This window comes from Macrotis lagotis, chromosome 2 (assembly GCF_037893015.1).
Source record: "Macrotis lagotis isolate mMagLag1 chromosome 2, bilby.v1.9.chrom.fasta, whole genome shotgun sequence".
Lineage (NCBI taxonomy): Eukaryota > Metazoa > Chordata > Mammalia > Peramelemorphia > Peramelidae > Macrotis > Macrotis lagotis.
The window spans coordinates 263,709,076-263,722,267 of NC_133659.1; the positions used below are offsets into that span (position 1 = coordinate 263,709,076).

Sequence of the window (13,192 nt, forward strand, 5' to 3'; positions counted from 1 at the left end):
AGGTTTTAAAGTTTGTATGACTGAGCTATCAAGTATAGCTGTGTTGTGTTGTATATAGGTCATTGAAAATAAGGATGGTTGAGCATTTTCCAGTTTGATGTTAAAGTATGATTTAGAGATAGAGGAGGGGACTGTGTTTAATACAAACATTAGAGTAGTAGCATTGGCAGAAGATTGCCTCAAGGATGGTTGAAAAAGAGTATGAATTAATGTCATGGACTTTGAAAGAGTAAGGGTTAGTTATTAGAGCACTATGGAATATGAAATTATATCAACTTCTATTGGCCTACTTCAAGAGGGAATGTTATTAAAGGATGTGATATCTTTAGAGAAAAGTTAAAAGAAGGCAGAAATATTTTGAAACATTCAACGTTTAAAGGAGTCTAAAAATATAGGAGGGGTTTCTAAAGCTACAGAAGAAATAATTAGAAAGGAGAAGAACAGAGTTGAAGTGGGACTAATCTTGTGCCTAATATGGGGAAACCAACCTTTAATGGAGGGAGGTTATATAGTATTAAGTTGGAAATAGTGTAAAGAATTTTTTCATTCAGCTAATTGAAACAGTAAAGGAACTTAGAATTAAATAACCTTGAACTATAAATGGAGTATAAAATGTTTTTTGTGGGGTTTTTCCCCAGTACCAGGCTTCTTAATTAAACATATTGGTTTTTAATATATTTTCATTTCTTCTGGGAGAGTGTTCAACAAGTCTCCCTTTCATTTCTAAGTCATTCCTGATCTCTATCTGATTAATCCAGTTTACTAGACACTGAATAATCTTTGACTTTTATTCTCAAGGATTGCTAAACTTAAGGTTTTTGAATTAGTTTAATGTAGTCTAATCCCTTTCATCTCACACTACTTTTGGGAAGTTTGGTTTGGTTTTTTAAAACTTAGCCACGGGTGACTAGGTGGCACAGTGAATAGAGGACCGACCCTGGAGTCAGGAGTACCTGGGTTCAAATCCAGTCTCAGACACTTAATAATTACCTAGCTGTGTGGCCTTGGGCAAGCCACTTAACCCCATTGCCTTGCAAAAAAAAAAACTGAAAACAAAACTTAGCCAAGTCTTTTCTACTATTGAACTGAATTTGAATCTTTATATTCTTTAAATGACTATATTCAAAAGTGATTTTCTCTCAGAATATCTTTGATTCTCTAGTCCAGCATATTCTTTAAATTTTATCCCAGCTAGTTGTAAAAGAGCAGATTGCTGAGGGCAGGGAGCAAATGATTGTGAAAGAATAGGTAGTCCTCAACTTACAAGTACTATATTGCAAAAGAAAATTCCAAGTCATTTGCTGAGGATACTGAATACATTTTCTTCAAAGAAAGGCTGTTGGCCTTTATGGTTTCTCAGTCTATGTCACAAAAGCCTATTTAATCTGTGAAGCAGTTGAACTTTTGAGTTCTAGAAATGGGAAGGCCATACAGTTTAGAAGGAAGAGTAGCTTCCTCTCCTCTCTGGACACAAAACAGTGTTAGGAGGAAGAGGGATTTCCTCTATTTCTGGGCATAGGGCCAGGCAAAGGAAAATTTTAAAATATTTTTGAAAATCTGCTTACAGTTCAGCCTTTGTTTCAGTCTTTGTGGAAACCAGACTTTGGGGGGAAAGGGTGTGCCATTTACACCAATACTTAAGTCCTGACTACCTGCCATTGATGTATATATAAGCCTAAGAACCCTGAAAACGTAGCACCCCCCCTGCCCCCACTGCTCCTTGCCATCAAACTAAAGCCTTGTCACCACCAAGATCATTTGCCTTCAGGAGAGTTAAGCTACCACTTCTTCAGAGCCTGACTGAGATAGCCACTGAGCCCCAGAAGAAACCCTGCTAACCGTACCAGTAGCCCTGCTTATGTCTCAGTCCTTGTAGACATCATTGAGGGGAGTCACAGCTACTAAAGACCTGGTTGAGAAAGTTCCTACCACCTAAGCCCTTAGCACTGTCAAATAGAAACCAGTTATGGTTATATAGATTGCTATCTACTAATTGGTTCCCATTATGATGGGAGCATCATAAAACAACAGTACCAGAGTTCTAGTAATGGTGAGACAATATTTTATAAATGATGAATATAAATCAGTCGAATAACTTAACAGTTGTCAGACATTTCTGGGGTGGGGGATGAAAAATGGGTGATTTTTTTTCCCTTTACTAAACATTGCCTAATCCCCTTGAATTTTCTTACTAGATTATAAATATACAATTAAGTGTATATGAGTTTAGTAGTGGCCTACAATAAGCCTAATTATTCTTTTTTTTTTTTTAGATTTTTGCAAGGCAATGGGGTTAAGTGGCTTGCCCAAGGCCACACAACTAGGTAATTATTAAGTGTCTGAGGCCAGATTTGAACTCAGGTACTCCTGACTCCAAGGCCAGTGCTCCATCCACTGCGCCACCTAGCCGCCCCTAAGCCTAATTATTCTTTTTAGGCTCATGAATGAACAAACCACTCTGAATCTTTCTGAAGTATATAGATAACTCTTGATAAAGATGTATAGTCTGCTGTTCTAGCCAAATTTATTCTTATCTGGGAAGGAAAAGGCTAATTATCACAATAAGGTAGCATACCTGCTTGGGGAGAGAGAGATACATTTTGAGACTGAGCATATTCTTTTTAACTGTCTTACAAAGCCATGGAAGTAGTGAAGCAGGAAAATCCCCCCCCTTTTTTTTTTGTTTTAAAAACCACTAACTGATCTTGTACATGAGACATAGCAACAAAGGTGCCCAGCTGTGGACGGGATTCCTCTCTCTTTTAATTTATTTTAGTTTATTTTACCCTTGGTTATATGAAAAAATTCACTTTTAAAACTCTTGAGTTCTGAATTCTTTTCCTTCTTCCTCTCTACTCCCCCTCATTGAGAAAGCAAATTTTTATATAGGTTAAAAATGTAGTCATGAATAATATTACCACAATAGTCACCTTGTAAAAGTAAACCTAACCCCCCTCCCCCAAAAGAAGAGAAAACTCAGGAAAAATAAAGTTTTTAAGAAAAAGGATGCTTCAGTCTGTATTCAGACTCTTTTGCAACAGCATTTGGAGTTTACTAGTAAATAATTGTATTTACTAGTAAATAAATATAAATCATGAGAAGGGGGGGCTGCAAAGCTATTTGGATAATTATCATTTGTAACTAATAGTGTACTTTTGTTATACAGTGTCCAGGGTGCTTTAAATACATTCGCATTGACAAAATACTAATGGTTCTATTTGTCTTAAGTCAAATTGTGTAGCCTCAAATTTTTAGTTTACCTTGCAATCTATAAAAAATAAATCTGCTTCTAAAAGATGCCAAGTGATATACTAAGGTGGAAATGGCTCTAAATTTGGTCAGGAGGCCTGGGTTTGCTTTTCAGTTGTGCTGCTTGCTATTTCTGTTATTTCATCTCTGGTATTAGTTTCCTCATCTATAAAATGAAGGGATGTGGATAAAATGATCTCTAAGTGCTTCCTGACTCCAAATGCTGCAACTTATACCTGGAGTGAAAATGTTTATAAGAGGAATAATCCATTTAGAGACCTCTAATTGTTTTAAAATTTTATTTCAAAACTTAAAGACTTAAACTTTGTGATTTTCATTCCTATATATTTTGGAATCCATTTGACAAATCTCTCAAAAATGGCTTTTCAGGTGCCAATGATTCTTGTGGGTAATAAGTGTGATTTGGAAGATGAAAGAGTTGTAGGAAAAGAACAAGGACAGAACCTAGCAAGACAATGGAACAACTGTGCATTCTTAGAATCTTCTGCTAAATCAAAGATAAACGTTAATGAGGTAAGACTGATAACTATATTTTTGAAGATTTAAATATAAGAGGAAAAATATGCTGTAAAATAACCAGGAAAGTTTTTTAGGGAGTTTTTAGGATTTTTCCTCAATACCTCAAGGATCAGTGATTTCCTGATACAAGTCCTTCATCTGTAAATTGGATTGCAACTTAGGAGAAGTTTTATGTCCAGAAATCATCTTCATGAGGGCAACTTGGTGATGATCTTCTTTGAATTTAGCTAGTTCTCTTCTAGGAGACTCCCTTCCAGCATCAACAAACTTTCCAGGGTCAGGTCCAACAGACTACGTTTCCAGGGCATAGCCTGTGAAGACTGAATGATCTTCACTCCATAGTGAAGCATCAAGGGAAGAAATTCTTTCCTTGCCTCTTTAAAAAAGAGACCGTAAATATTGCCCTGGAATGTCAACCCTGGGCACTATCTTAATAAAATTAGATGCTCTTCAAGATACCTTAGAGCAGACAGAGAAACTTGCTTTCAGGTTGTTAAAAGATAAATGTTGGTTTTCTTGAGTCGATTGTAGTATGGTGAACAAATCGTGCATTATTTTCATTTTATTTGTTCACTGAATCACACATTTGTATTTGCAGATCTTTTATGACCTAGTCCGGCAAATTAACAGAAAAACTCCAGTACCTGGGAAGGCACGTAAAAAGTCCTCGTGTCAGTTGCTTTAATATACAGATGCATTGTAGCTCTGAGCCAGGTATGTTCAGTGATACTTCTTTCCTAAAAGAATTTTTTTTACCTCAGAAAGAATGATCGGGGGCAGCTAGGTGGCGTAGTGGATAAAGCACGAGCCCTGGAGTCAGGAGTACCTGGGTTCAAATCCGGTCTCAGACGTTTAATAATTACCTAGCTGTATGGCCTTGGGCAAGCCACTTAACCCCATTTGCCTTGCAAAAACCTTTTGGGGAAAAAAAAATGAATGATCATTAAACTAGTACAGTATTTTACCAGCAGAGCAAAACAAGAAGTCCTATCTGGCCAGTGGCAAGGATGAGTTATTGTGTGTAAGTTGGTCTCTTAGCTGAAAATTTCTAAAATCTATTCTGTGCTTTGATTTATAATTTTGGATTATCTCCATTAATGTTCATTATACTAATGTTCTAATGGCATTTGTGAAGCTAATGATCTCGTTTTTCATGCATTTCAATAATAGCATGGTTTTGATGGTTGGTTTGGGTTTTTTATTTTAAATATTCGTTAATGCTTTTGAGGGAGAATATCCTTTAAGTATTGTCATATGATCTCACATTCTTTGTAGCCCATTTAAATTTATTTGCTATGTCCTATGCCAAAACTTTCCCTTTGACCTAAGCAAAATATTAAGATCATGTTTAAATATTGGGAAATATAGACCTTAGCCTTTTAAAGTATGATATTGAAAAGTATTTCCTGTGATAACAGGACATAGAAGCAAAATAGAGAATCTCATTTTACTTATAAGAAAGCAGAGTGTTTGACTTGCCCAAGTTCATGCAGGAAGTCACTTAGCTGGATCTTCTAAATAGAAATTCAAGTTTATTTCTATTCTCCACTGACAGCTCATGGTGCCAAATAACAGTGGGCCTAGATTAGACAATGAAAAAATTGCTCAGAAGTTTGCATGGTAATTCTACAAATAGATGCCATAAGAAGAAAAAATACTTAAAATGAAATTGTTGAGATTTCTTTATATAGCCATTGACAATGTGATCCTCAAGGATTTCAGAGAATTTCTTCATTCTTTCAGGTCTGAAGAACTGTTGCCCAATTCAACAGTGCCAGCAGCATTCCAACTTTATTAAACCTATCAACATCTTAAGCGGACTTTCCTGTGGTGGTACCCTTTAAGAAGTGGATGAAAGCTACTATATCAGTTTGCACATTCTAATCACTTTGCAGTGTCACGGAGAGATTTTTACTTATAATAGTCTAAGTATGCAACTGGTAAAACCAGAGGCTACATCCAGTGTTATTTGCTAAGAGACATTGTTCATCCACCAACGTTGTACATGTATGAAAATGGTGTACTGTATACTTTAACATGCCCCATGCTTTCTATTGGAGAGTACAATCATGGAAATTCTGAAAGCACCACTATTTTAGCATAATAAAAGAAAGTCCAAAGAGCTCTTATATAGACTACTCCAGATAACTTTGCTTTTTTGATATTTGTAGCTTATTGTAATTTTTTTAAAAGAAATACAAGGTCATTCATCATTATACAAAGGCGCTTTGATTAACACAGCTATATAGTTTTTTTAAATTTTTTGAAAAACCTGTGGAGACAGTGATCTTGTCTTTAAAAATAAGATAGTCCTCTCAGTATAATGTCTTAGATAAAAGACGTTGCCTTTAGTATCTGTTGGGAAGGAAATGTCCAGACTTTTCAATCTTTATTGTATGTTTCCTTTTTGTTTACATAGGGAACAATGTTTATAGTTGTGTGTACAGTGGGGGTCTACAACAAGAAGTGTATATTTTCAGATAATTTTTTAATGATTTAACAATTTTGTAAATCATTTCCAGGCTTCTGCAGCTGTAGATTCTCACTGTGAATCCCTTGCTTGCTCATGCATAAGTGTATTTGCAATACCAAATATGCAGGTTTAGTACTTTTGCCTGTTAGTGATTGTTTCACATGTGTAACTTTTGGTTGAAATGTTAAATGGTGGAAGAGTACTGTGGATGTGAATGTGGGAAGTAATTTTAATCATGTGTAATTGGTCACAGGGCTTAAGTTGCAGTAACTAACTTTTTGCTGATTTATTTAACAATGCCTTGTTGCTTTGTATGCATTTAACGTTTGGGTGTAAAGATTGTGTGTATATCCAACAGGGAGCCACAGTATTTAAATTGACCAGCCTAATGTTACAACTACTTTGAGGTGGCCAAATGTAAACTAAAAGCCTTAATTAAAGTGGTGCAATTTTGTATAACTTAGCATCAGTAGTTCAATAAATTTGGATTGCCATGCAAGGGCTTGCATTATAATTATCTGCCATTTGAATGTTTTGTGTAATGTTTTAACAGTGCTAGTAAATAAATATGGGTTTAACTTTTTTAAATGTAATGGGTGCATTCTGCACAGTGTGGTTTCATAATTTAACATCTGGGCAAGCCAAGTTCTCAGTAATGGCAGGAATGGAAGATGTCATATTTTGTTTGATAATATTTGAGTATCCACATAGCCACCTTTAAATTTTTCCTTGGGGAAAGCATTTTGTAATTTAAGCAATATTCAAAATTTTTTGGTCACGTTTGGCAGTTATTTTGGAGAGTATCAGTAGGTGGTAATATAGTTCTTGACACAGTTACTTTATTGTTTTCCTATAGGATGAAGTTATACTTAGCATATTTGGTTATAAAGGTATTTGAATGAAGTGGACATATGAACTGCTTTCTTTCAAGATGAAAAGAAGGTTTTCTTCGTCTTAAAGATGTACTGTATTTTGTTACTCATTTGTGAAAAGCACTGCAAGTTGAGTCTTCAGAGCAATCAGATTTATAAGAATATCAACTCCTAATAGGAGAAATGCTCTGATTTAAGCATAGTCTCCATGTCTGTACTATTGGAGTAGACTGTTGTAAGATGTCTTCATAGCTTAAGTTTTGAGGAATAAGAATAAGGATTGAGCAGTCGTCCCAATACAGTCCTATCATTTTCATAATTGAAGCACTTGAAGTCCAGAAAAGTTCCCATAATCTTCCTACAGTCAGCCAGGTGATAGTAGGGAGAGGAAAGCTGAAATTCAAGCTCAGGCTTTCTTATTTTTGTTTCCTTACAGTTAAAGGGATGAGTACCATTTAAATAGCCAAAAGAAATAAGTGATTTCTCTAATAAAAACCGGAGCATTTGGGATGGTATTTTAAAAGAAATAAGTGCTGAGTGGGAGAGTAATATTTATTTATTTCTTAACATGTCCTCCAGATGAGTTCAAGTCTTAACTCTTGGATCCCTCATCTGTTAAAATAGAGTTAGAGAGTGTTTAGAACATGTGACATATCAGGTCCCTTTCTACTAGTCTAAGCCTAGACATTACAGGTGAATAATAGTTTAATGTGGGGGGGGGGGCGGTGACAGGTGACTTATGGGGGGGGTGAAAGGCATAAAATATGAGGGGGAAAAAATTCCAATATTGAAAAGTTAAAAAAGCAAGTGCATGTTTAATGGATTTTTTTTTCTTTTTAATTACTAGTTGAACTGATTTTAGATGGTAATTCTTCTGAGATTTTGTTTTGGGTTGGTTTTGGCGGGGGTTAATAAATGATGTCTAAGGGGCGGCTAGGTGGTGCAGTGAATAGAGCACTGGCCTTGCAGTCAGGAGTACCTGGGTTCAAACCTGACCTCAGACACTTAATAATTACCTAGCCATGTGGCCTTGGGCAAGCCACTTAAACCCATTGCCTTGAAAATCTAAAATAAAAAAATAAATGATATCTAAAAAATTTTTTCTCATGGAAGATTTAACATTCATGAAGGAGTTGTATTTAGTTGTAAATAAAATCCTCTGTAAATCTATTTTTATAGGCCTGCATTTTAGGATTACCCAGAGGTATTACTATTACAGGAAGCATTTCATCAAATTGTTTAAGGAAGTGGGAAAAACCTTCTGTATACTCCAGAAAAGTTTTTTTTTAAGTGTTGATAATAACAAATTGGTGGTTTGGCAAAAAGTACTATTCTGTCCCATACAGAGTAACTGAAGTTTATAAGAATATAAATATTTGAGATGGCATCTCTCCTGGCAATGGATAAAATATTTGCCTACTAGCTAAAAGCAAATTTATCAATTCATCTTCAGATCCCTAAAGACACTCTTAATTTTAGGGAAAAAAATATTTTACTTGGTTTTTTAATTGTATGTAACAATATAATATCACATCTTTGCTTTTTTGTTAGAATAGCTACTTTACATTATGAGTTCTTTTAAGAAAACCTTGAATTATAAAATTCTTTCCTTGGAGGACTTGCAGTCTTGAGTTGAAACAAAAGTGTTACAGATTTTTTTAATGCTCGAGTTTAAATTGAATTCAATTTCTGATTTCCTTATTCTAGGCTTTTTTAAATTTTGAAAATATAAAAGAGACTTAAGTTGAGCAATTTTTCATCTACAAGTTAGGTTTTTCTTTTTTCTCAAGAAGTTGTTCTCAAACCAGATTAACCAGCATCAAGGGAGTTAATTATAAAATTCATCCACTTAAAGTTATTTTTGTAGGGTTTGGGGGTGACCATGTGGTGGTGCTTGACTTATTTAGACTTGTACAAAAGTGACACACTGTGATTCTCCTTGACTTTCCATTCCCTCATGCCTGCATCCACCTTAACTCAAACCCACTAATGTCCCACTCCAGATCTACCCAACCCCTTACACCGTGCTCTATGAAATGGCTGCTGCACAATTAACAATCTTTAATCTTAAATCTTATATTTTTGTCATACTCCTTAAATATTCTAGCCTTCACTGAGACAAGATTTCTAACCCCCACAAGTTCACTTTCCAGTCCAGGTTAACACTAATATCTTTCAGCATGCTAGTTGTGGTCAGGGAGTTGGGTTAGTCCTTGGTTCATAATGCCATTTCCAGACAATCTTCACCACTTTAAGTAAACTTTGCTTTGAGCATCACGCTATCCAAATTTATCACTAATTTCATATTTTGTTGGCAGTTATATCTAGGTTCCTCAGGATACTATTCTTCCTTCCTCATTGAGTTCAGTGTTTACCTTAGTCTTTCTATTCTTCCCATTTTCTGCCCTGATATTCAGGGACTTCAGCTTATATATTATTAGTTGGATGAATACTCTTTTTATCTTTAGTTCCTCAGTCTACTTGAGCCCTATGAGTTCTTCCACATTCTACCTTATCTACACAGAAATGATCATATCCTTGATTTGAGATGGCATCTTGTGATATTGGCACACCACCATTCTGAAATACCCTTTTTTGATCACAATGTCTTTATGATGTCATCTCTGTCTCATGATTTCTTTATCCTCACAGGGATCTTTATTCCTCCCCATCCTTCACTTCTTATCAAAGTCACAGACTTATTTCTTTTCTTTCTATTTTTGTTTGGTCACTTCATTGATGGCTAACTTTTTTTATGACTCCTTTTGAAATTTTCTTGGTAAAGACACTGGAATGGCATATTATTTATTTCTCCAGTTCATTTTACAGATGAGGGTCTGAGGCAAATAGGGTTAAATTACTTGCCCAGGGTCACACAGCAAGTAAAAGTCTGAAGTTATATTTTAATTCAGGAAGATGAGTCTTCTGACTCTAGGCCCAGTACACTACCTACCTCATCACCTAGTTGTCCCAAATCTTTCCATTTGCCCTTTGTGAACCAACTTGATTTTACACTATACTTGTCCAACCTTCCTTATCCTTCCATTTTTCTCCAATCACACTTTTCCAATGTCCAACTATCTCACATGAACAAAAGGAATACTGCCTTTGCTACATGTGCACTTGATCTCATCCTCCCAACTTTTCCAGCAGATTGCTCTATCATACTCGCTCGTCTTTCCTTTCTGAATATTGGTGCCTTATCTGTGTCTACAAGCAAATCTATATCTCCCCTGATTTTTGGGGGGTGGGATGGGAGGGAGGCAGTGGGGCTCAGGGGACTTGCTTAGGGTCACCCAGCTAATAGGTGTTAGAGGCTGGATTTGAGTTTAGGCAGCCCGCCCCCCCCCCCAGTTACTGTTGAAGACACCTCTATCATTTTTCTAATCAACTTGGTGTTATCCTTGTCTCTTACTCTTACCCATATAGTTAATCTCTTGAGAAGTCCTAATGTTTTTTACCTTAACAACCCTTGTGCATTCATATAATCAGGTCCACACTACAGCCATTTTACTTGATCTCCCTACCTACCTCAGTTCTCCCTATTTCACTCTCCATTGAGTTATAAAGGGGATCTCCTCATTGTGTAAATAAAACTCTTGTCACCCTCCTGTTTAATGAGTTCCAGTTTACCATTAATCTCTAGAACCAAATATAAATCTCTCTCAGTTAAAGCTCTTCATAACATGACCCCTTCCTGTTTTTCCATTCTCTCCCCAAGTATTTTGCCACCTAGCCATACTGGCCAAGGTAGGAGTTCCTCTAATATATCTCTGCCTTTCAACCAGCTGGGTATCATTACTGGAATTCTAGGTCCATTTGAGTTTTCCTGGCTTCAAATTCTGCAGTTTTTCCTAGGTTCCACCTCTTCCTCTACCCACCCACCCAGCTAACTAATGCTTTCTTTCAGATTAACTTTATTTGCTCTGTATGTTTTTCTATGTACCTAATTTCCTTTTATTCTGGAGGTATGCTTCTTGAGAGTAAGATCTGATTATGCCTCTCTGATTTCTTGTGTTTAGCATACTTTCTAACACTAAGGGTAAGTTCTTTTAATAGTTTAGTTGGCTACCATTCAATCTGTTTTTGGAGCTCAACTTAAAACATTATTACCTGACCTTTGAAAAGTGAATTGTAAGGCACACTGGTGTTGGGAGAAGCTCAAAAATGTATGTTTGTAAACCAATTAACTCATTGTCTTTCAGCTATGATGAGTAGAATCTAGTTTCATCCTGAGTGCTAGTGAAAAACAGGAAAGTTTTTTTCCTGCATGTTGATGTATTATTATTATTATTACTGTTGTTGTTATTTAGGTTTTTGCAAGGCAAATGGGGTTAAGTGGCCGCACAGCTAGGTAATTATTAAATGTCCAAGGTCAGATTCGAATTCAGGTACTCCTGACTCCAGGGCCAGTGCTCTATCCAATGCGCCACCTAGCCCTCCCTATTACTTTCTAAGAACCGAAAAGTGGTCAAGTTCAGTGTACTTTTTTAAAAATGTTCTAATGCCCCTGTAAAAATAGCTAATGAAGAAAAATTTTGAATAAAATCTTGGACTTAATTGTCCAGTCAGATGACTTGGATCATAGTCTCAGCTAATCACTCTGTTAATCTATAGTCAGTTTCCTCAACTTTAAATTGAGGAAATTGTACTGCAGACCAAATGCCCCATCAAGCTTTAAAATTCTAGTTTTGACTAGTTGGAATTAGAATTGTCTTGCTTTCGAGGAAAGTGTGGTAATAATTTCTCTCCCTGCTGCCATTTTATACACATGTCATTCTTTAATATAACTTCTTGAATCATCTTTGTAAGGCACAGATATGACCATGTCACTGCCCTCCAGTACAACAGTGACTTCCTGGTGTATCCAGGTTGAAGTACAAATTTACAAAACGACCATTTAAGGCTCTCCACAGTCTGGTGGGGGAGAAAAGGGTCTCAGCCCTGGAATCAGGAGGACCTGAGTTCAAATCAGGCCTCAGACACTTAATAGTTACCTAGCTGTGTGACCTTGGGCAAGTCACTTAACCCCATTGCCTTACAAAAACATAAAAAAGGTCAGGGTATGCCTATGCATCTGGAACCATCTCCAGTTGTCCTGATCTATATCTAGTCATTGGACCCCAAGGGTTGTAGAGGAGAAACTGAGGCTGGTGACTACACAGCCCTTTCTTAAATCCAATTTATTTGCAAATCCATGGCATCACCTTTCTGATGTCATCTTCCTCTTTGAGAATGAAAGATGAGCAACTACAAAGTTTGCTCTACCGTCTTCAAACTTTTGCATGTAAGTGTCCTTTCCTTCCTCAAACACCTAGGTTTTCCTTATTTATGTGTATTTACCCTGATTCTCTGAGATGTAAACTCTTTTGATGGCAGTAACTTGCAGCTGTAGGTCCTAATAAAAAAGAGTATTGAATTTAAATGCTCTTAGGTTTCCTTACACCATGCTGGATAATTCTATAGAATTGTATTTCATCAGTATATCAGTTGAACTACAGATTTTTCCTGTTCCTAGTTGATTATAAGGCTTAATCCATCTGTAGAAGCATATTGGAAAGTCATTTCTGAAGATTGCTACAAGCAAAAAACAAAAATAGGGGAATCTTAAAAACCTTTTAGTTACACAATGAGGTTTTGACTGACTTCAGTATTCTCTATAGAATCTTCACAAACAACAAAGAAGGAAAAAAGACTAGCCATTAATTACACAGTGAGTTTTAGACTGGCTTCAGCATTTTCTATAGAACCATCACAAACAACAAAGGAAAATAAATCGGCCATATGCCTCACTCCTACTTTAGAGGCATCTGGCTCAGATTGACAATGCCCAATTCCTTACATCTTTGACTTTTTAGAGACAACAGATGACTAAATGTGTAATTTCTGACTAATAACTTGGATCTAGAGGAGAATGAGTGCTGCAGAAAGACTTGAGAATAGAGAGAGAACTTTATGTAGGAAATGACCTCAGCTATTATAGCAGTCTTAAGAAATATGTTCATTGACTAATGAAAATCTTTTAACTTAAATACTTTGTCATTCATGAAAATTGCCA

The 13,192-nt window shown here is 36.1% G+C and overlaps 1 protein-coding gene across 5 annotated transcripts in view; it reads left to right on the plus strand.

Moving 5' to 3' along the window:
* RAP1B (RAP1B, member of RAS oncogene family) overlaps nucleotides 1–6,855 on the plus strand; it is a 60,395-nt gene extending 53,540 nt beyond the window's left edge. For all 5 annotated transcript variants that reach the window (XM_074226096.1, XM_074226095.1, XM_074226092.1 and 2 more), the window contains 3 exons: nucleotides 3,640–3,783; nucleotides 4,388–4,503; nucleotides 5,533–6,855. In XM_074226096.1, the coding sequence (XP_074082197.1) occupies nucleotides 3,640–3,783; nucleotides 4,388–4,474 (231 nt within the window). In that variant the 3' untranslated portion in view covers nucleotides 4,475–4,503; nucleotides 5,533–6,855. The remainder of the gene's footprint in view (nucleotides 1–3,639; nucleotides 3,784–4,387; nucleotides 4,504–5,532) is intronic.
* The last annotated feature ends 6,337 nt before the right edge of the window (nucleotides 6,856–13,192 follow it).